The sequence below is a fragment of the Scomber scombrus genome, chromosome 9 (genome assembly GCF_963691925.1).
Source record: "Scomber scombrus chromosome 9, fScoSco1.1, whole genome shotgun sequence".
Lineage (NCBI taxonomy): Eukaryota > Metazoa > Chordata > Actinopteri > Scombriformes > Scombridae > Scomber > Scomber scombrus.
The window spans coordinates 11,051,146-11,073,257 of NC_084978.1; the positions used below are offsets into that span (position 1 = coordinate 11,051,146).

The 22,112-nt window shown below is 38.9% G+C and overlaps 1 protein-coding gene across 2 annotated transcripts in view; it reads right to left on the reverse strand.

The window, feature by feature from the left end:
* Nucleotides 1-22,112, reverse strand: part of diaph2 (diaphanous-related formin 2) — a 367,046-nt gene that overhangs the window by 326,235 nt on the left and 18,699 nt on the right. For both annotated transcript variants that reach the window (XM_062425006.1, XM_062425005.1), the window contains exons 5-6: nucleotides 16,981-17,085; nucleotides 11,854-11,874 (exon numbers count right to left, since the gene is read on the reverse strand). In XM_062425006.1, coding sequence (XP_062280990.1) covers nucleotides 11,854-11,874; nucleotides 16,981-17,085 — 126 coding nt within the window. The remainder of the gene's footprint in view (nucleotides 1-11,853; nucleotides 11,875-16,980; nucleotides 17,086-22,112) is intronic.

Below are 22,112 nucleotides of genomic sequence, written 5' to 3' on the forward strand. Positions count from 1 at the left end.
CTTTCTTATTTAACGTGATATCAACCTTTGTCATTACATTTTACATACCTTCAGGCTTATCATTTCTAAGATATTAGACGCAAATACATTGTGAGATCTTCCTTTTTATAAAAAACTAAATTAAAAACGTCTTTTTCTTTTTTTTTTTAGAATACAATGAAAACCACAAGGACAACGAGTGCATAAATGATTCGTTTTAACCCGGCAATTTACCCTTGTAAGCCGTGGCCAAAGAAACTTGCAGCTTGTATTTCCAGTGCATTGTTTTAAATTCTTTTTTATTCAAGGACTACATTTATTTCTAGTGTATTTAACCGATTACACTCAATGTTATTCCACTAAATACTTTACAAAAAAATCCCCTCATTGCTCTGATTACTTTCATTGTGGTTCATATGAACACTCTTGCTGTGTATGGAGGAGGTACTGTATAGTAACACCAGAAAACTACATTAGTATGGGTGGTTAGGGAAATAGGAATAAATACCATCAGGTTTGAGTGCAGTCGACACTGCAACAGCACAATTCCTCAGAGAGTACGACAACAGCGGTGAAAAGCTCCCAACTAACAGTAATTGGTTTTAAAATAATAGAATTCATTACAGTTATGGCGCTTGTTCAGAAATGCAAACAGGGGAAGAAAAAACATTCACTAGAGACTTGGGCTGAACTGCTTCACTAAAAACCATGGGGAGATGAAAGGCATAATTCAAATGACAATTTTAGAACCCTTAGTTCATTTATATCAGAAGCTCAGAAGATGTTGCCGGCATAATAACATCAAGATTTTTTTTCTGTTCTTTTGTTCTACTTGCAGGGATTGGAAGGAACTTTTTTCCCCTCTCAATTTCATTCTTTTGGTAGCAAATTCCTCCTCCTCACACAGAGACATATGAGGTGACACACAAACAATCTAACAAACAACACCCATCGGCAGCAGAGACAGCCAACTGAAAGCTAACATGGGAAATCTTGACAGGGAAGGGGGAAAAAACACAGCACACATGACACTGAATTTGCTGCTTGTCTTATTAAATTTCTGTGTAATTATACACATCAGGGGACTGTATTGTAAAGTTCTGTGTTATTTTTTTTGTTTTTTGGGGGTTTTTTTTATCCTATCCAATGGCAGATTATGCTCGATTCAAGGCCAGCATCTCAGGTGTGAAAAGACATTCCCCCAATCAGCATTAAAAAGATCATCTCTCAAGACCACTCAGGACATAAAGAGACAGGTCAGCCATCTCAACATGATTGGATGTCACCTCACACGCTGGGTCTATAGCCTACATCAAGGACATCGCCATTTGGAACACTATACATCTGCCATCAAATCAGCCTCAGGCCAATATCTAGTAATTGGCCCCATTCTAAAGAAGAGTTTGATACATTCTGACCGCCAATTGAGAGAGCAACATATGTGAAAATATCAGCAGGGATGAAGATTTTTTGCTTTATTTTACTCATTTATTTGGCACAGTACCTGAAGAAAAACAAGACCACCATATGGCTGCGCATTAAAAATTGATGTGGCATGTTAGTGAGGGTACCTGAGCCGAATGACAAGGTGGAAGAAGTCGAAATAGCGAGCACAGCATGTGTGGGGGAGCAAAGATGTGCCTTCCTGCCACTCGCTGTCACTCTCAGTCTGTACTAAAAAACTAAAAAAAACCTGGGCCATAAATAAAAGCCAAACCCAACTGAGACCGTGTTTCAGCAGAACAGATCCAGCGGCCACAAATCTGTGTCATGTCAAGAGCTCAGGGTGTCAATAAGCAAATATGGCTTGCATGGAGAGGTGGGGTCAGAACAGAGATAAAGGTTTGATGTCCATATCTCTAAGGGGACAGCAACTACAGTGGAATGCACAGAAAGAGTGAGCCAGTGATGTGGTGTCAGTCGTCTGACATTATGCATAAAAGGGATATACAGCAAGGACCAGAAGCAAAGATGATTTCAATGGTGTAGTTCTGGGAGCATAACTGATGTGTTGTTGGTAAGGGACTGCATCTGTTCGTCAGCGTGGGGCCATCTAATAAATAATTCAGATATGATTGCAAAAACGTGCAGTCAATACAACAGGTCTTGTCGATAAGGTAGCAAACGCTTCCTTACAGGCCCTGATCGAGCAAGTCAAGCGTTAAAAGGAAAAAAAACAGTGGGCCCCTGTGTTCCACCAAGTCAGAGGTGCTCTCGCTTTTGAATCTGCGCACAGGAAAGATAGTAATGATGAATCTGTTCTTTATCCCCCCCCCCCACTCTCGTCTACAGTAGGAAGGTGAAAGTATTGATCAGTGGACAGACCAATTTGAATGCTGTTGAGCCATTTCACACTTATTCTCCCCTTTAAAGATCAGACGTCTAACAAATGGCTTTAGTGACACACATAGTGGTGTGTTATGTGGGCTGAAAGAAACCCATTAGGTCAATTCCATAGCAACAATGTGGCTTTTCAGCCCCTATATACTGCACCAACTGGCCAATTCAATGATCAGCCACTGCCACCAAGTGCTGGCCTTCAGTACTACAATAATGGCTCAAGAACTGCAGCTGTTGCCACTTCTGTCTATCTAGAGGCAAACCATGACCACGCATGACCTGACCAGCTACTATGTTTATGGCATTGAGAATCAAAGCCAAATAAAATGAAGATTCAATGCCATCAGCACTGTTGAGTGCTTTTCATTCAATCTTTGGCAGTTTAAGACCATCTGAGCCAGCATGCATGAAGAAAAGGTAGCACAAGCTCACTCAGGATAAAACTCTCATTCTCCAGTGCAGCTAACCTATGCTTTACCACCATATATCTTTGTATCCCATCCCACAGGGACACATGGACAGTTTCTTTAAACTGATTAATTTATTTATTCTTTCAGGAAGGAAGGAAAGGCCAACCAACTAGCCGTGTGCTGCTGGTAATCAGCTAAAATGTGATACAGCTTGAAGGCTGCCATTTTCAGACTGTGGCCTATGTCTCCTGAGCACCCTTAGAAAAGAAACTGCAAGCCAGACAATAATGCAGCAAGTGATCTGGCCTTGATCATGTCACCAATCATTACAGCAGAGAGCTGTCTGGGGAATCAGGGGGAACCTGGCTGTTGATGAGGCGATTATGTGGCTTTACTCTTGTGCATCGAAGTATGACAATGCTATGAAAGCCCTGTAGCTCATAGGCAGAGACTATACCTTGTTAGCACTCTGTTGTGCTGAGTGGACTAGTTGGCTGAGCAGTAAGGCGCTCCCACAGGGCCTAGTAGGCTTACTGCAAGAGTAGGGGGGGATTATCAACAGGCCATCAATGTGACTCTCTCCAAGCCCGACAGCTACAACAACTTCAGTTTCCACTCTTGTTGACCATAGGTCCCTGTCAACAGCTGCCTCACTTTGTCCTTGATGTCTTCACATCATACACTGTGTCAGTTGAGAAACAGGTATAATACAAATCAGCAGTGTCTGGGCATTATGCTGTCATGGACACTGCCCATTGTAATGCTAGTCCACATACAGTCAACATGAAGTCTGCATTTGGAATGACTAGAAATGCACAAGAGGGGAGAATCTGGCAAGGTTATGAAGAGTAGTGCATTATCACCTCACCCACTGCAAGCATTTTCCATGCAAATCTTGACACACTCAGACGGAGCCCACATTTCACAGAGATCACATCTAGAGAAAGCAGACAACTCCATCAACCAAAGCAAATAACTTACTAAATATACACAGATGTAGAGAAGGATATCAAAAAGCTAAAGAAGCAAATAAAGAAATCGGGAGTGACTGGAGGAGCAGGCAACCATAAAACATGGGGATACACGGAATTTCACAGCTGTGTGAACAGTTAAAGCAGATGCGATGGGATGTGATGGTGGATGCATACAGAGAGGCGGGTTGTAAAAATATGCTATAAAGTTTATGGAGCCTAATGCGGCCCTGCAGGAGCCTCCTGCCGAGCTGAGCATGCCGACAGTGCCATTGAGTGTGTGACAGAGCTGTGGGGGAGAGATGTACAACTGAGAGCATAGCCAGTATTCACAACCTCCATCAGTGGTGTGGGGATGTGCATACAGTACATAAAATTCACAGATATGCAATCAACAGAACTAAGAATCCTATTTTTTCCTCCCTCCTCCTCTTTAGAATACTCTATCATGATCTATCTCTCCTCCACAATATCTAAATCCAAGTTCTAATATCCAAGTTTGTTCGAAGTGCATGGAGAAAAACAGTGCTACTTACCACACGCACAGTCATACAAGCATGTGCACACACCAACACAAATACAGAGACACTACAGCACCGCCATAGCTACTGTTCAATCCAATATTAGCATACTGTGACCACTTCAGCCTTTCATGTTCCCTTCAAAATAACGAGATCTAGCTCTCCTCTTCTGATTGAAGAGGAATGATCGTTTCTGCCTTTGAAACAGACATATGTTACACAGACAGATGTGTCGAGTGAAAAGGAAGGAAGGAAGGAAGGAAGGAAGGAAGGAAGGAAGGAAGGAAGGAAGGAAGGAAGGAAGGAAGGAAGGAAGGAAGGAAGGAAGGAAGGAAGGAAGGAAGAGATAAAAACTGAAAAAGTAAAACGAAAAGACAAATGCTGATAGAAGAGTAACCTCTTTTTCTCATCCCCAGTGGGAGCTGGTGTTGACTTAATCCTTGTCACACAGCCCACCCTCTGTCACAGCTAAACCTTTGCTTCTTCCACAGCCCGCAAAGGTCAATCCAACCATGAACGCCTGAAGACAATCCATTTGGCAGAACCTAGTAACATTAATTGATAAATCGCATGTAGACCGTGAAGTTCAACATGACATGAAAAAAATACAACCCTGTCTATTACAATATTTATTTATTTATTTACTAATTCATTAAACATACTACTATATCTATCTGACATCAAAATTAACCTCTTCATTCAGTTAAAGTTAATCTATGTATAAATGGCCTCAAGAGTAGGCAGAGTGGGTAATCGGGATGGAAGAAAAAAAGCTCCGGCTGAATGCAGCTTAGTTCAGTTTTGAAGCACATTATTTAAATCGTGTTACTTTCTCAAAGCCAAAATGAGTTCATAGAGTCTTCAGAGAGAGGTGTAATGATTCTATATAAAATGTCAACAAATCAAAATTCAAAGGACTGAAGTGAAACCAAACATTGTAAAATGTTGTTTATTGCCAACCTAGCTCAGCTCTAGAATGTGATATGACTGATGGTCCCAACAATATGTGTTCCAGTGAACACAACTGGCAGTCCTTTTCACTGGACTAGCGACTCCTGGTTGGCTGGAGCGCTTACACAGTTGGGGGTGAAACTGGGGGGATAGCTTGAACCTCCTCATTGCTTCCAAATTAAGCGTACTGTTGGTAGGTGAAAAGACACGGCTCGCAACATATTGGGCATTCCAAAAATTGGAGAAAATTGCTTAAATTCATAAAAAAAAATGTTTTAAAGTGACGAAGTTACAACTGCAAACACTGCTACAACTGTAAGTGATGATGGCTTGTATGCAAATTAGCAATAATACTAGCAGTAATCTTTAACAGTCTGTCGTTTTTGTTGAATAGTTATGAACAATGCCACAAACAAAGTGTCTCTGAAATTGGGTATGGACAGCATAAGCTGTAATAACTTTTGAGACTGTTCCCACTGACACATCATAGTAACTAATTTATTTTTGTATCTCTTCTCCTACAAGCAGAACTTGTACTACCTTATAGACGACTTTGCTCTCCTAAATCCCTATAAAAGGAAGCGAAAGGGACAAATAACTTCCTCATGATCAGCACTAAAATTAAAAAAAGTTATTTTTGTGATGCATTTATGAGCAGTAGCTTGTCAAATAAATGCTTCCTCCTCTCACTCCCAAATCACTTTTTATGTCCATCAGATGAACCCTAAAAGATGCTTTCAACCAACCAAAATAACATATTATTCAAACAGTCCCCTCCAGAGCATGTTTCCTTGATCTCAATTTAAGATCTATGGTGAGTGCTGGCTCAGGGCATGGGAGACACACACTATTGGTTAATTTTTCATTGCCGTTCTTTCAAAGCACCAAGGACATGTGCCACATCAAATCTGCTAGCCCCTCAGTGCCAAGTTTAATAGCTTGCTTAAAACAAAAAGTCTTTTGAGGTATGTGGTTTTAAAAGGTAAAGAGGGGATTGAAGGAGGGAGGGTGCCATTTCCTTTCAGAATCACTATATTTCTTTTTCTTTTTTTAAAGATTTTTCGTAAGCTCACCTGGCACAGAGAATGAGCACTTGATTGGAGTTAAAGAGGAGCCAGATGTCTGCATGTCCTCACATTCACACAACTCTCTCTTTCTGTCTCCCTCGTTTCCCATCTGGATCCCTTGCAATCCTCTGGCTTATATATTACCAGTCATTTAGTGATTACTCTCCTGCATTCTGTATATCATCAGCTGTCACAAATAGGAGGAAGACAGGTAATTCAGCTTGGCAAAATACAAAATCTAGCAATGAAAAAAACACCACCACATGTGAAAGTCGTTTATTTCATTGGGAATATTTATGAAGATGTTTTTAATAAATAATAATAATAATTTAATTTATAATTTAATAAAATAAATAGATACAAAATACTTTGATAATTCAATTGACAAATTATTACTTATTTGTCAAGGAAATTGTCAAGGATTTGCTGTATTAGCTAAATTTGTGTTTTTGAATGTTGGTCAGACAAAATGTTTGATAGATGGAAGATTCATTGACATGAAATTCTGTAAATACATTCATACATGGCTTTTCCTATAGTGCTACCTTGAAGTTAAAATTTGCAGTTTTAAGTGAAATGTCTCAACACCTACTGGATGGATTGCTACATAATTTAATGCAGACCTTCATGTCCTCACGATGAATTGTAATCACTTCAATGATACCTTAACGCCATGAGTGCACAAGTACATGTGAATATACTAGAGCAAAAAGCAAAAACAGGTAAGAGGGATAAAAAAATAATACATTAAAATTTAAAAAACAAAATTCTTCATCTCATCTCTAATGAGGAAAACATTTCAAGGTTCAAGTGTTTTCCAATGCTGTGCTCCACACAAAAAAAAAAGAACTTTCATATGTAAATTAATGTTTGTTTCATTCAAGCCCATGCCAAATGAGTTCACACAATGCTGATTAAGCCTATCACCGCCAGGTAAATCTCTCTGTATTACACAGTATACACATTTTTTAATCTGGCGTTGGCGGCCATGGACCCAATGTTATTTCATAAATTATTTCTAAAGATAACTGAATCACTTCTTCTGTAAACAAGACCAGCTGGAGTCCAGCCAATGCAGCCTCATGTGATCTTGTCTCTCAGGCTGAGTTGTTTTTGGGTTGTTTTGGTAAAAAAAAAACACCATGACAACCATACAGAGATGTACAGTACAAGTCAAAATGTTAGACACACTTTCTCATTGAAGGGAATGGGAAGGTGTGTCCAAACCTTTGACTGTACATGTTTACTCAACCACTCCAACCATCACTGTCTGACATCTCAGAGCTGACCAGCATGGAAATAAGCAGTCATCTGTCCAGTCATACAGATATTGATAACCTCCCTGTGGTCTGAGGATTACTGCTTTTCAACACATGAACTACACACCCTTTTTCTCACTCATGTGCGCTATCACTCTCATAGTCTCAGCAGCATTCCATCTGAGCTAGAGAGCTTGTCAATGGTAGTGCAGAGAGACGGAAGTCTACTTTCACAGCAACACTGCAGGAGTCATTGATGGATTGTTACAATGTGGCCCTTGACTTGTGACGTAAATCAGGCCAATCTTTACAGAGACTGATGCTATAAAGCCATCGTAATGGTCAATAGGCAGCTGCGGCACAGTGTAAAAGAAGAGGTTTTTGGTCTATCTTGACTGCTCGAGTCGACCTGCAGGCATGCTGTTACCCAGGTATGTGTGCTCCTCATATTTCCCTCAATCTTGTTTAAGGAAGTGGTGAGAGCATATGAGACTTAGCAGTGTTGCACACTTGCACGCTGGTCAGACTGGATTAGAGCCAATTCACACAGTCCTCTGTTCCCACCTCATTGTCAAGTGGGAGAGGGGAAAGTGCCAGAGAGATTTCATGGCTGAGACAGAGGAGTTACAGTTGCATGTTCCCTATAGACAATCCTAACCAACACTCAGTGCTCTATCCCACCGACGCACGCTGACAGCGTGAAAATGTGAATCTGCCAGCAAAGCAGGGAGCTAACTGTGGCCCATGATCGGCTAACCAGGCTAAACGCTCCCCCTGTCTTTTTCTCCTTCAGTGGGGCTTTTGAAAATCACAGCTTATAGTTTTCACTATTTTAACCATGTCTGTAGGCTACTGCTGCAAGATTGACACATAGGTTACACAGGTCAGGTCAAATGCTTCAGTATGTTCAAGATTGAAGAAACTCCTTATCAACTATGGTCTCTGGCTCATTTTGACATAGTTTGCAGAACTTCTGAAAGTAGGACTACACATCTCAGATGAGCTGTCATGATACAAGCTGGGGTATAGTGGTGTACGGTATACCGATACTAGAAAGGTATCGCAATACCTTACCATTAAAAATGGTACCACACCCCATTTTATTACAACCAGTACCAGAAGAATAACTGTGTTTTAATAAGAGCTGTATTTCCTTGTATCGTTGTGCGACAACAAGGCAATGTGTGTATGCAGCACTTCCACTCCCTGCAGGCATAGAGGGTGTGCCAACCATTTTTTTTCCTCTCATATGCACACTGCAGCTTTCATGGTGACAGAACGAGTGGCAAGGCTGCAAGTACAAGTGCTTTTGTTGACTTTCCATGGCTTGTTGACAAAGCAGGCGCATGGGGCGAAATATGGCATTATTTTGCTTACATAGCAAGTGTGGCTCTTCATGGTGATGAAGCTAAAACCTAGAATTACCAGCCTGCACGCTGCAGTCGTGCACTAAAGTAGACTGAACACGGATTACTCAACGCACCTCCTTGGCAAAGGTCTGTGCTCTATTGTTATTATTAAAGAATTGAAACATTAGCATAATTTATCTTATTATATTTACTAAATATTATTACTTATTAATTATACTATTTTTATGTATATAGCATTCATTTATCCTGAATCCTGGAAAAAAAAATCCTGGTGTTAAGGACGTTCAGCTTTATATTCGGATCATATATCAGACAGTCTCCATGAAGCCCTGGAGGAGATGGTGTCCGAGAAATTGCCCAAGATAACCGCTGACACTGCCTATAACAACAAAAAAGCATTTGAGAGCTACACTTGAAATTCCATGTTTAGGAAATACTGTGAGCCTGGACTGTGTCTCAACATGCTTGTCCATGCTCCAGACAACCTTGTCTGCCTTTTCCAAGTCAAACAAAATAATGATGAGCTTGAAGGAGAGACAGAAGACCTTGAAGTTACCTGACCAAAAGCTCATTCATGATGAGCCTACACACTAGAATTCTACCTACGCCCTAAAGTATGCCCTGTTTTATCATCTATTTTTATCAAAAGGGGACCATAATTTTAAAAATCATCATACTGCAGTGAAGAAGACTTTAAACTCACGATTGAGATCAATAACTCATTGGGTTATTGGTCAAATGTTAACTAAAATGATAAATCAATAGAGAGAAATAGCGTCATTTTCTCAGACTTCTATACAATCTGACTTCTTTTTGCAACCATTGGAGTCGCCCCCTGATGGCCATTAGAGAATGCAAGTTTAAGTCATTTCTGCATTGACTCAACACTTTTCATATGATATGGTAACACTAGAAACTGTTAGAGAGGTTCTTGGCCCACTAAGCAGCTTCACAGACGTATTAAGTGGAGAGAAACACCCCACGTCTTCCTTGCTGCCCTGAAACGGAAAATATTTTCCTGTCTGACAGTGAAAGATTGAAAAAGCAATCTTTCATGTGACATCAAGGATAAAATAACAACAGACTACACAGCAAGATATGAAAGCAGACAGCTGGACACTGTCCGTAACACTGTAACGTTCCTTGACCCAAAATTTAATGACACTTTTGTTACCATGGAGGAAGAGGTAAAGCCATCAGCAGCATCAAGCTCGAAAAGAGGGAAGGATCATGAGAGGCAGGTATGGCTGAGGGGGCTGGAGAGTGGGTCCACATTCCCTGCTGACCAACTTACAAGTGAAGTCTTGTTGTACTTACAAATGAAAGAGATAAATGCATTATTGCGTTCCAGCCTCAAGATGCTCCTCAGAACGAGTGTTCAGCAGATTAGGCATTATATGCAGTCTTGGACACATGAGCAGCACATTGACATGCCGACATATTTTCCTGGCTAAGAACCTTGAGGCCAAAGAACTATCCAGAAACCAAGTGAGAAAGAGAGAATAATAAAGAACCAAGAGGAAAAAAAACTTTGTCTGGATTTCACAAGTTTATGTTCTGTGACCAGAATTTTTCTTCGTTTTTTATTTTCTACACATAGCTATAAATCTCAGCAACTCTGACAAAATATATGTTAATTTATTTACTTTATTTTTTTAAGATTAAACAGTGTCAAAATATCTAGTTTTTTTTTTTTATTAATAAAAAACAAATCATTTTATAGTTCCACGTTCTGTTATCTAATATATTATTCCATTACTTTTTCTAATGTCTTTTTGCTGTGGTATCATTTCGGAATTGGTATCGAGACATTTCGGCACGTATCATATTAAGGGTAATTGTGTGATTTTCCTCTTGCTGAACACAATGCGGCCACTGATCAAGAGCTACTCCATTGACGTTCATACAAGCTAAGCCAAAAGTCCACCCTTCCCACATAAACAGCCAAGCACAAAAGAACAGTCTGGCAAAGGAAGAAACGCTATCAATACGAAGTGTCAAAATGCTTCAAAGAATGAGGTCAGTCTGAGAGTATGGAAAGCACAAAGGCCAGGTCACAGTGTGCTGCTTTACCTTGTCTGTGTTTCTGTTAAGCTTTAGAGTCCTCTACGTCTTTTACAAGCTCTCAAAACGCAAAGAAATACAATTTAAAGCAACAATTCAGCACTTGCAAAACCCATAACTGAGTATTTGTTGTTGTTGCATTGCCAGTACTTAACATTATCTGAGCATTTTACAAACTAGAGCAAAGTAATATGAAATTACATCAACAACAAAAAACATTACATTACCTAGATTTGTGTAAACACAGTCTTGTGCCTTTTCAAACATAGACTGTTTGATTGCAGGCAATTTAAAATATACAGCTATACAGCTCTGTTAAAGGCAGAAAAAAATCACTAGGTTTAGTGTGTGTGGACAATTTGTGCCTTAATATGTGTGTGTGCTCAAAGCTTTATGAAGTGATATATATTCTCAGTATGGGTGGTGTCTCAGACAGAATAAACAAAGTTAAAACCACTTCGATGCGACATATTCCAATAAACTGATTAGTTTGCAAATTATGAGTATTTCTATAAAAACTATCACTCATTGTTAATATTACAATATTCAAATGCTAATAGGTATTATTCTGCAATCTATTAAAAAAAAGAAAAGCAAAAATCAACAAAACACCTCCCAGTTCATTTACAGGCTGTATAATTTCTAAATCCCTCATTTGAAAGTGCTACCATTTACATGCAGGAATTGTGTTAGCAATTTATAGCCTCCCTAAATTACAGCCCATTAGCAATATCAGGCCTGAAAATAAAAATCCAAGCCATAAAAATGACCTCACTTGCACAATTTGGAACGTGCTCCTCGACATCCTTCCAAAAGATAAGCATGTGTGTGCGTGCGTGTGTGTGTGTTTAGGGGAAAGGATGAAGACAGATACACAGACAGAACAAGATTCAGAAGCCAAATAAATAATGGGCTACTTACCGCAACTTTGCTCCCAGTTATCTGCATGCAGCGATCAGCGGAGAAGGTTAATGTGCAAAAAGACACAAACAGCACAATCATTAGTAGGCCAGAGAGATCCTCTCAATTACACGTTGAGGCATTAGTGTAACTTGTGTGACATCACAAACATTCTTTACACAATTATAGCACACAGTATACAATTAAAATGTTTAATAGCCAACAAGAGAACCTTTGCAATTATTGGCACATACTGAAGAAAATGTCTGTTTGGCAGCTGCAATTTTACGAATTTTCTAAATGTTAAAAAGACAAACACATGTAAATAGAACATCAAGACCAAAGAACTTTGGTTTTCTTTCCTTTTTCCTGTTGGTGATTTATTATCTAGCATGCACATACATAATCAATATATGACAAAAACAACTCTGGGAGTGATGAATCAACACGTTTATACATGCAGCTGCACACACATGGGATCAATTTAATGATTAACAGGGTAATATATAATTTTCCTTCTAACTGACTGATTTACAGATTCATCCCTCCTAAGGTGTATTGGTCAGTGTGGACACAGAGGCTGCAGAGGGTCTCCCTGAACTCGAATCAGTCAGCTGCCATTAACATTGTAAGTGTCGAAGTCGTGTGGCAGAGCTACCTTGATCCCTTGCAGTCAGCACCATTCTTGGAGTTTAACCTTGTTATCTTTCAATAGTGGCAGGTAGCAAGAGTGTTTTTTTATTACTGCAACTGTGGGGCTTGTTTCTCAGTAGGAGGGTGTCTCTTATCCAAGTAAATGTATTCTAATCTGTGGCTGAGCTCTTCTCTCTCTGCTGCGTTTCTGGGGAAATGCAAGTTAAATGGGGAAATTGCAGGAAGTTACAGGACACATGAGCTCCATGTCTTTAACCTCCTTCTTTGTCTCCTGTTTTCATGCCTTCCCATTCTATCCCCCTCTTTCCACATCTTCTAATCTCCATTACATGTATTTTATTGTCACTCTCAAACTCTTCAAGTCTGTGACCATTTGATGCTTGAATTCCCATCTTTATCCATCTACCAGGAGTTTATGACAGCCATAAAGTCCATTTTACATGTGCCACCACCTGATGAGGCACGTAGTACTTTTTAATCATACTGTGTATCATTTTTTTTCTGGGGAATGTTTTACACTATGCCTTGAAACGAGTCACAATCGCATAAACTTAGATATCTTCCACAGATGTTGATGCCTACAACATATTTCTCAGTCTTGTTTTAAAGCAGCTTGACCAAAAGAACAGACACAATCTACAGTCTGCACAAACAACAGTCAGGGAGGAGCTTGAGGGGGAAAAGTGCAGTTTCACCAACAACAAGTTTGTATTTTGAATACAATGTAACACCTTGTTCTCATTTAGCCAAGGGCAAAGCTCCTGTGAGACCTTGACTAATAATTTAGGAAATGCTGAGGTATTATACACTCTTGAGATATCTGATATTGGGCATCTTTCATAGCTTTATAAATAAACTGAAGACAAGTCAGTCTGCACGTGGGTATCTTATGATGGAAATCTATGTGTTATTTGTCATAAACATACATTGATATAATATAATCAATATAATAATAATGGCCTGGATTATCCAAGCAAATATCAGTCACATTAAGAGAAGAAGGTGGCACATTGGGGGTCACATTAAACAGACTAATACTTAAATAAAACTGGAATAAAAACACTGTACAATCCCCCTTACACCATTACTGCCATCACACCCTTCCTTCATTTGAGACACAGCACGTTTGAAATCAAACGATACTGACTGCAGGCAAAGCGAGTCTTGGAGAAATAAGCAATTGTATTAGTCTATTAGTGTAAAATAATTTTGGCAGTTTTAATGATGTTGGTAGACAGTTATCGACAGAAGAAAGACCAAGAAATTAGGTTAGAGAGAAAAGCAACTGTTCATGCAAAGCTGATGGTCAAGGACGTCCACAGACACTCCTGCTAAAGCAGCGCTGAATTCTATTGAAACGCTTCTCATATTCAAATGAACATGGTCAATGCGAATTCTTACTTGAAAAGACATTTCATTTTGTGTTCGGGGTAATTTACTAGACTCCTGCTGAGGCACCCTGGTGGAGTATGGGAGTGTTCTCAATCTTGCCTGGTGATAGACTAGTAGAGAGGTGACAACTCGCCAGGGGGGAGGGAGGAAAAAAGCTTTGACTTTCCTTTGAAAGACATATTTTACAAGAGTAAACAAAGTCATAATCAGACATTACTTCTATTAGCTTTAATTTCAAGCCAAATGGATTTATTTATTTGTTGAAATGTCTCTATGATATGAAAACTTGCTAATAATCTTGAATAATGATGAACACACATAAGTTGCATATTGTGAAAAAAGACTAAACTAGGGCTGCCCCCAACCAAAGATGTTCCTTGTTGACTCGTAGTCATTTCAAGCCATTCATCGACTAGTTGTTGCACATTTATTTACATATATATTTATTTTTGGGGCATCAGAAAATGGTTTGAGTTCCAGGTCTGATCTACATTACAGAGAAATACAAAACCAAAGCCTTAAAAATATAAATTATATAAGCACACGCACAAAGAGACCCTCCTGTTGATGATAATGCTAACGGTAAAAAGTGGTGATGGCGAGACTGAATATTTTCTTAATTTATTTCAAAACAGTTCATCACACAACTCATGAATTTTGCTATCTAGAGCTGCCATGCTAGGTGGCTAACATTAGGTTCTTTACATGTTTGCAATGATATGTCATGTTTGAAGTCAATGAATGATAAGCGAATCTTTGCATTCATGTCATCTTCTTGGGATCACCCTTTACATGTGATTTCCTGTCTGACAGTCGAATAACTTTTTATATGCACCACAGGGACCAGCCCTATAAATGCGAATGTCTGTCCCTGACTGACTGAGTGATGAAGTCAAGTTAACCTCATTGGTTGCCTCAGCTAGGTGTCGCCACTTCCTGTCTCTGTCATTTCATTAGTGAATGTTTAACTTGTATTTTCATTTAAATAAAATATAATTAAAAACAGGATGCTCCAATTAGAGTAATAATAAAAATCACAATTTTTTTTATTGGGACCATAAAACAATGCAAACAGGAAAATTAAGATAACATGTAAAGCCCCTCCAAAGCCCCAATCTCACAAGGCAGCAAACATCTTTGATAGAAAAAGATTGAGTCACGTAAACAGGGAAGGCACCACAGCAAAACAGACAAACCATGTCCAAAATACTCCTACATTCATCAAGCAACATATATTCCTTTTACTCCACACTGCATGCTCATCAGCAAACACAAGCAATATTAGCCTCAGATAATACCTTACCAAGAAAAATAAAGCCTTCATAAAGGAGGGTTTCTTCAATTATAGGCTTATAATACATCTATGTGAAAAATATGACTTTGTTTTTCAAAAACAAAGTAGCTTAAAAGACTAACACAATCATAAAACCTAGATTACAAATATTTTAGTATCTTAAGTCTGAACAAATGTCATAATACTGAGTTATTTGCTAGCAAACTGTACTGTACAGTATGTTGATCCGAGGATTTATATATGAGTGTTTGTAATTATGAAGATTCCCCTCACATTAAGTGGATGCTGAGACCCAAATCCCACCATTCAACGTGGGACGGAACTTGGGATTTGGATTTTCTCTTTTTCCATCAATCAGGAGCACAAAAATCACAGAATATTCATTTGATTTAAGGTATCAGTCCATTTTTAAAATATATTCAATTTGGTATGGTATTTTTTTAAATCAAGGGAAAACATACACTTATATGAAAGCTTTACTTACTTCTAATGTAGTGAACACGTTTCAATACAGTTCTTGGATCAACTAATACAATTTAGGGTAGGTGATTTGTTAAAGTTTTTTCTTAGGTAAAATGTATTTTAAAACTTTAAGACATTCATAAACTATGTATAGTTATAGTTACAAAACATAGTTACAAATTTTAGTGTTTCTCACTACAAGTATTTTATCAGAATCACATAGATGAATTATAAAGTCATGATAAGTAGTCTTCTCTGTAACTCATGGAACAATGTGTGGATGTACAGATGCTCATGTGTAAATGTATGTGTACTTATATTAATCTGTGTATGCATGGATGTATCATTACTGACATTCAACCATCCTCATCCTTCAGTCCTATTAAATGTGATAGCAGGGTGCTGACAGACATCACATTTTGTCCTTTGTCCTTTGACTACACAGATTATGTTATTCATTTGAATAAAATATCAGTGCTCACAAAGTATAATAGGCCCTGTGAGGAATTGAATCATCTCGGATAATCATCCTTATCAATAATGCCAGTTAATTACCATAACAATGAGGAAGGTTATAAATGATGATGTCAAGAGAGCGCTACCAGGTTCAGAAAGCAGTGGGGGCAAAAATAACTTTTTTCTTTTTTCCTTCTGTCTTGATGTGATTTCCACCTCACAACGTTGGCCATAACTTCAAAAGAAGATGCAAGATTTCATCCTACATTCAAGGATTACCATCAGAACTTTTCTTTATTTTTACTGCTGTTTTTGGATTGGCGCATTGATTAAGTTCCAGATTACTTTTAAGAATGGGAAACATAATCCTAATTCTAATATTTCTAATATATCTATTATCTCAATAAAAAGCAACTTATGCTGCTGAATCATGAGACAGGCTCAACTTTATTTATACCCAACAACCAACTGATGACACAAGGCACCACCACCACCACTGGGCAAAAACACTTGCATGCAGGTACACAACTGGATAACCAACAATTGGCATGCAAGCACATGACTGGACAAACACTGACCATCCACCTAGCATTGAGTGAGTGAGGGACTATTATTTCCAACTGATAGCCTACAACAACAGATTGCAGCACGGTGGCAAAAACAATGAAGAAAATAAATCAAAATTGCAATCAAAGATGTGGGATTCAAGCGTGAAGAGTGGAGAGAGAGACAACGATAGCAGTGAGTGTGCAAGAGCAAAGCAAGCCGTACTGTAAAGCAGAGGATCAGGTTAAACTCATTCTGAAGGGCTGTGTGGAGTGTCATAGTTCAGCCCACCAAATACATTCAATATACACTCTTCAGGCTCTTTGGTTCATTATTTGACTTACAGATTTAGCAGTGGCGGAGATGTACTGGACCACCATCTCACGTTTAGTGCTTAGGTCCTTCCCACGCAGGGGGGCTTTGCGTTCTTCATTCAGGTTCATGTCCTCCTAAATACAAAAATACAGAATAAACATAGAGACAGTGAGGAGAAATCTAATGCATGGTATTGGGTTAGGTAATTCATTTAAGTAATTTAAGATTTAAGGTAATTCTTTCCTGGTATTATATGTATTCTTTATACACAATAAACATTGAGGATACATAAGAAAGGGAATAATGTGAAAGTGGTGCACCTAAACCTAGTAGAACATTTATTTATTTTTAAATTTCAAAACCTCAAACTTTGAACCATATTAATTACAGAACAATAGTTTCATGAGCAAGACAACAAGAAACAATTCTACTTTAATTTCTTCTATGAACATTTTACGTCAGATCCTGGCCTTCTACAGTTGACAAATTTCTTTTACACCTATCTTTCTTTGTTAAAGACACACAAGGCACAGCACTTGAAACAAGTCCTTGAAATGAACGTAGCAAGGCTAAAGCAATATAAACTGTACACCCAAATTCCGAACAAGAGAGCAAAATCAAACAACACTGCCTCTATTGAGGTCATGCAATCACATCAGATAGACAGGATAGACAGGATAGGCAGGATAGGCAGTATCTGCGTGTTATTGGGAGTATTATCTTTGTGCTACTTCTGCATCACAAAAGAGGTCTTTCATGTGAGAGACATCAGGGGATGGAACGAAGGCTGGACAGAGCACTAAAAGCTAGGGAATGACATGATGATTAGAATGGAGGAGGATGTTTATCAGAAGCACTCTCTCACAAAGAGATGGCTTGAATGAACAGAGAGAAAAAACATGATCCTTGGGGTTTGAGGCTATTGAGCCTGAAGTTGTGGAGCCATGCTGCCCTCTGCTGGAAGTGAAGAATACCATGTTTCCTTTAGTTTGGTTGATTTGATTTATCAGTGACTCCCGTCCATCTGATTGAATGTTAAAACTTCAAATTCACCTGATAAATGAAGCATGTCACTTATAAATAAGAACAAAGTAGCATATAATGGTCTGATATCTATCACAAGTAATCTGATTCAAACTGTTTTTGCTTTATATGTCACTGAAGCATGGGCAGGAATCCCATCCAGGGGCACCGTGACCTAAATTCCTCCAACTACATTTCCTCTAGTAAATACCCTCGGAGCTAAAAAACCATTAACATCCTTTTTTGTGGAACAGGGAAGGGAAAAAAATGCCGCTGAAACTTTTACAATTGGCATTTTTTTCACCCAAGGAAACCAGCAGGTTTTTTAATTAATCTTTGAACCCTGCTAATTTATCTGCTTAATTGGCATTCAATAAACGAGGCAGAATGAGGCGGGGTGAATATATTGTAGGAGGAATGGGAGTAGTGGGCCTGCGGGATGCTTGTCAGGGGGCAAACTGGAGGAATGAGCCCTCCACGTTTAGTCTCCAAAATGATTAATGCTCTTTTATTAATTATACCCTCACAGGCTACATAAAAAGTGTCCCAGGATATCTCCGACTACGGTTCTCATGTAACTGGAATGATGAGATCTGAGCTTGTATCAATGTACAGTTACCTAGAAATGTATTCCAGGTCTTCATGTTGGCCCAGCAAACCCTTCTAAGAATTACCAAAAGCGAATTGTTCTCAATTGTCTTGCTTAACCAGAAATAATGTCAGTCAGCAACACTTTGCAGACTAAGCATCATAGACTTAACAGTTCAAGTAGTTGTTAACATTTTTTGATTCGGTACTCCAATGAACTGAATTTGAAATTAATTTAATGAGCTGACCATCAGCTTTAAGGGTGTAACAGAGGGTGTAATGGCTTTCACTTCCCTATAGGGTGAGCAGAGTAAGACTTGTATGCATGTTATACACCCCAGCCCAGCCCACACACCCCTTGGGTTTTGGGAAAATGCAGCAGGAGTCTTTTTTACAAACAGTGAATTGTTCTTGACTGTCACCTAACCTCAGTCCAACTGAGCCGGGGTTTCACTCACTGAGGATTAGCCCTCGAATCAAGCAATAATTGCAGTTGGCTGCAGTACAGGACTGGCACATAGGCAGAGAAAATACTTAAGGTCTAAAGATGTCTGTTGATCCATCACAACAATTTGCTATGAAATATTAAATATACTGACTTCATTTAAGCTTATTTCAATTTAACCTGTACTACTATATTACTATTACTATATTTTAGGAACTATGTATAAAAAGTGCTAAACTTTGTACATGGTTTATCTGATTGGGATATACAGAGTCCTGCTATCCAATGTGGTAAAGATCAGAGCCAAAACATTGAAAAACATAGTTACTTACTCAGAATACTGTGGGGTAATGTGGCTTTGAACACAGCCCAATCTAGTGAGTGGATGCCCACCACCACAGGCTTCAGATCACAGGAAAAAACAATTAATAGCTACCATCAAATGTGTGTGAGGCTGAAATGGATATGGAGAGTCCGAGCTATGGGGAAAAGTGGATCTAAGGGAAGTAGACTTACAAAAATGTTTTGCTTCAACTGTGACAAATCGATTATTTTGTCCACTACCCTCAAGTCTGATCTATGAGTGTGTAAGGGCACACACAGTAACTCTCCTGTGGGCTGGTTTTAATGTCCTGGTGCAGAGTGTAACTGCTGAGGGATCACATAGGAGCTTATTACTGGGAGTGTTCATCCTGACAATGGCGCATAGCGAGGCACATAAAAACTCCCAACAAGCCACAGCAGCCCCGCAATGTTTCATTCTTTTTCCATTGGTCCTCTCTGTCTCTGTGAGCACCTTAATATCGACTCTTGACAACAAGAAGAACAGGTAACAGAGACAAATTGGTACTAGAATTAAATCAATTCAATCAATCCAAAATAAAGATGTCATACTTTTGGAGTTGTTCATGCTCACATACAATTAAAAACATCATCTTGGTAATAATGCTATGACTCTCTAATGGCCATATCAGCGCAAATGACTTCAAGTGCCAATATACAGCTGCTACTGATGTTGCAAAGTCACACCATTAGGGAGATTTTGTCTTGATGGAGAAGATAAGTTCACATATTTTACCTGACCAGAAATCCTACCAATGCTTTTCTTTAAAGTTACAGACAATAAAGAGCTGAAGCACGATGAAAGGGGTTTGCAATGTGTCAGACACGGTTTAGTGTAGTCTTTCACAGCTAAGTAGACGCTGATCAAATTAGCTCAGATGCCATAATGTGTGTCACTGCATTCCTGCGTTGAACCTCACAGATTGGAGTCTGCTACTGCAACACAGCTGCATCCTTAGTAAGATGCAGCTGTGATACCGGACATTTCATCAGTGGATTTACTGCTGTGCATTTTGATAAGGGGCTCTGAATTCCAGCTACACATGTCTTGGGAAATCATACGACAGGAGACAAAGACTAAAGACATACATCCCTCTAAAGGCAGTGCTGAAAGTAATGTTTATTCATGTATTTTAACTTTCCCTGTAGTTTAATGAATATACTTCTGCTATCAATTGTTAGCTTAAAAAATTCTAGACAGAGTTCATTTGATTTTCTACCCCACCGACTGAGTGTTTCCTCCTATATTTTCCCAGATCCCTTTGATGACCTTTCAGTAATAGGCAATGTGCTATTTAGGCTTTGAGATACACAGTGCAATGTGTAAACCACTTTCCTGAGAAAAAATATTTTCAGCTTCTCCTAGTCATTAATGCACAGTGGGTGGTCTAACTAATATGGCACGGGTCATCCCTTCATTTGAAACCAGCAGGATATCTAAAGCTGCAACATGTAGCACCATAAAAACAATCAATAACAAAAACAGTGTGAAGACAAAGAGAGCAATTAAAATGTATGTGTGTATGACATGAAAAGAGGTAGTGAGATGACAAAGACAGATAAGATGCTGAAGAGAAACTTGTAGCATCAAAAGAATCAACACAAAACTTTCATTTCTATGTTTGCTATATCAAAGGAAATTGACAAAGTTTACAATCTATGAGAGCGAATAGCGGTGGCTCCAAAAGTACATAAGTAAATAACCCTTGTCTTTTTGATTTCATTACTGTAATTACACTTTCCAACCTGGAGTGTCAAGGCCTGTCAAATGTCAGAGCAGCAACATGCCTTCTGTGTCGTCTGCCACTGAGCAAATTGAAGCCTGGGTTTAATGTCACGCCACTGTGAGCACAAACATAGTAATTGAGAGGTGAACTGAGTGACAGGGATGAGCACCCAGGCAAGAAAACACTGAGCAGGAGCCTGATGAAAACCAGGAGCACCGGTCACATTTCTTTGGCCCTGGCAATAAAGACCATTGTATGAGAGAAAAAAAGGCAAGCAGCATACCACACACACATACACACCCAGAGACATTATCCACAACAGTACACACAACCTATGCAATGAAGCCAGAGTAATTCAGCTCTGCACTTCAAAGAGATGGGCTGAAAGCTTTTGTTAGATTTCAATCCTGCAGTACATAAGGCCAGAAATGCATTTCATTGGAGAAAATCACAAGTGTGACAGAGCTTTGACCCCACAGATGAGTGCGAAGTGAATTTCAAAGTTTTGTGTTCATCTTACGGTGGCCTAGGGAATAAGTAGGTGGAGCCTTGCTTCACGGAAGCTTAACATCTGGATGCAAAATGCATTTACTTGTTCCATAAATACATATCTCAATTCTATCTTGGATAAATAAAATATATATCGTACTACGTAAAAAAGACTTAGTGTCATAAATTTGTGATATTGTTTTGCAAATTTGTAGATTCTAATAGGGGTCAGTTATCAAAGATCATCAGTCATCAAGGAAGAGGTCCTGTGCAATCCAGTAAAAGGGCACTGTTTCATGTCACCATAGGATGTTATGGCAGTGTGACTGAGCAATTAGTGGTGGTCACCAATGCTGTAGTTGTGTACTGAAAAGTTAAAAATGTCAACATTAACTCTGTAAATCTACAGTTTTAACCTGTCTCTGATCTCTGTCTCTGTCTCTGTGCGATCAAAATAACAACCACTGGAGCTTGGTTTATGGATCCAGATGTTAACATGCACACTTGTATTAATGGGCTTTGGCAGAATTAAATGAATGTGTACATC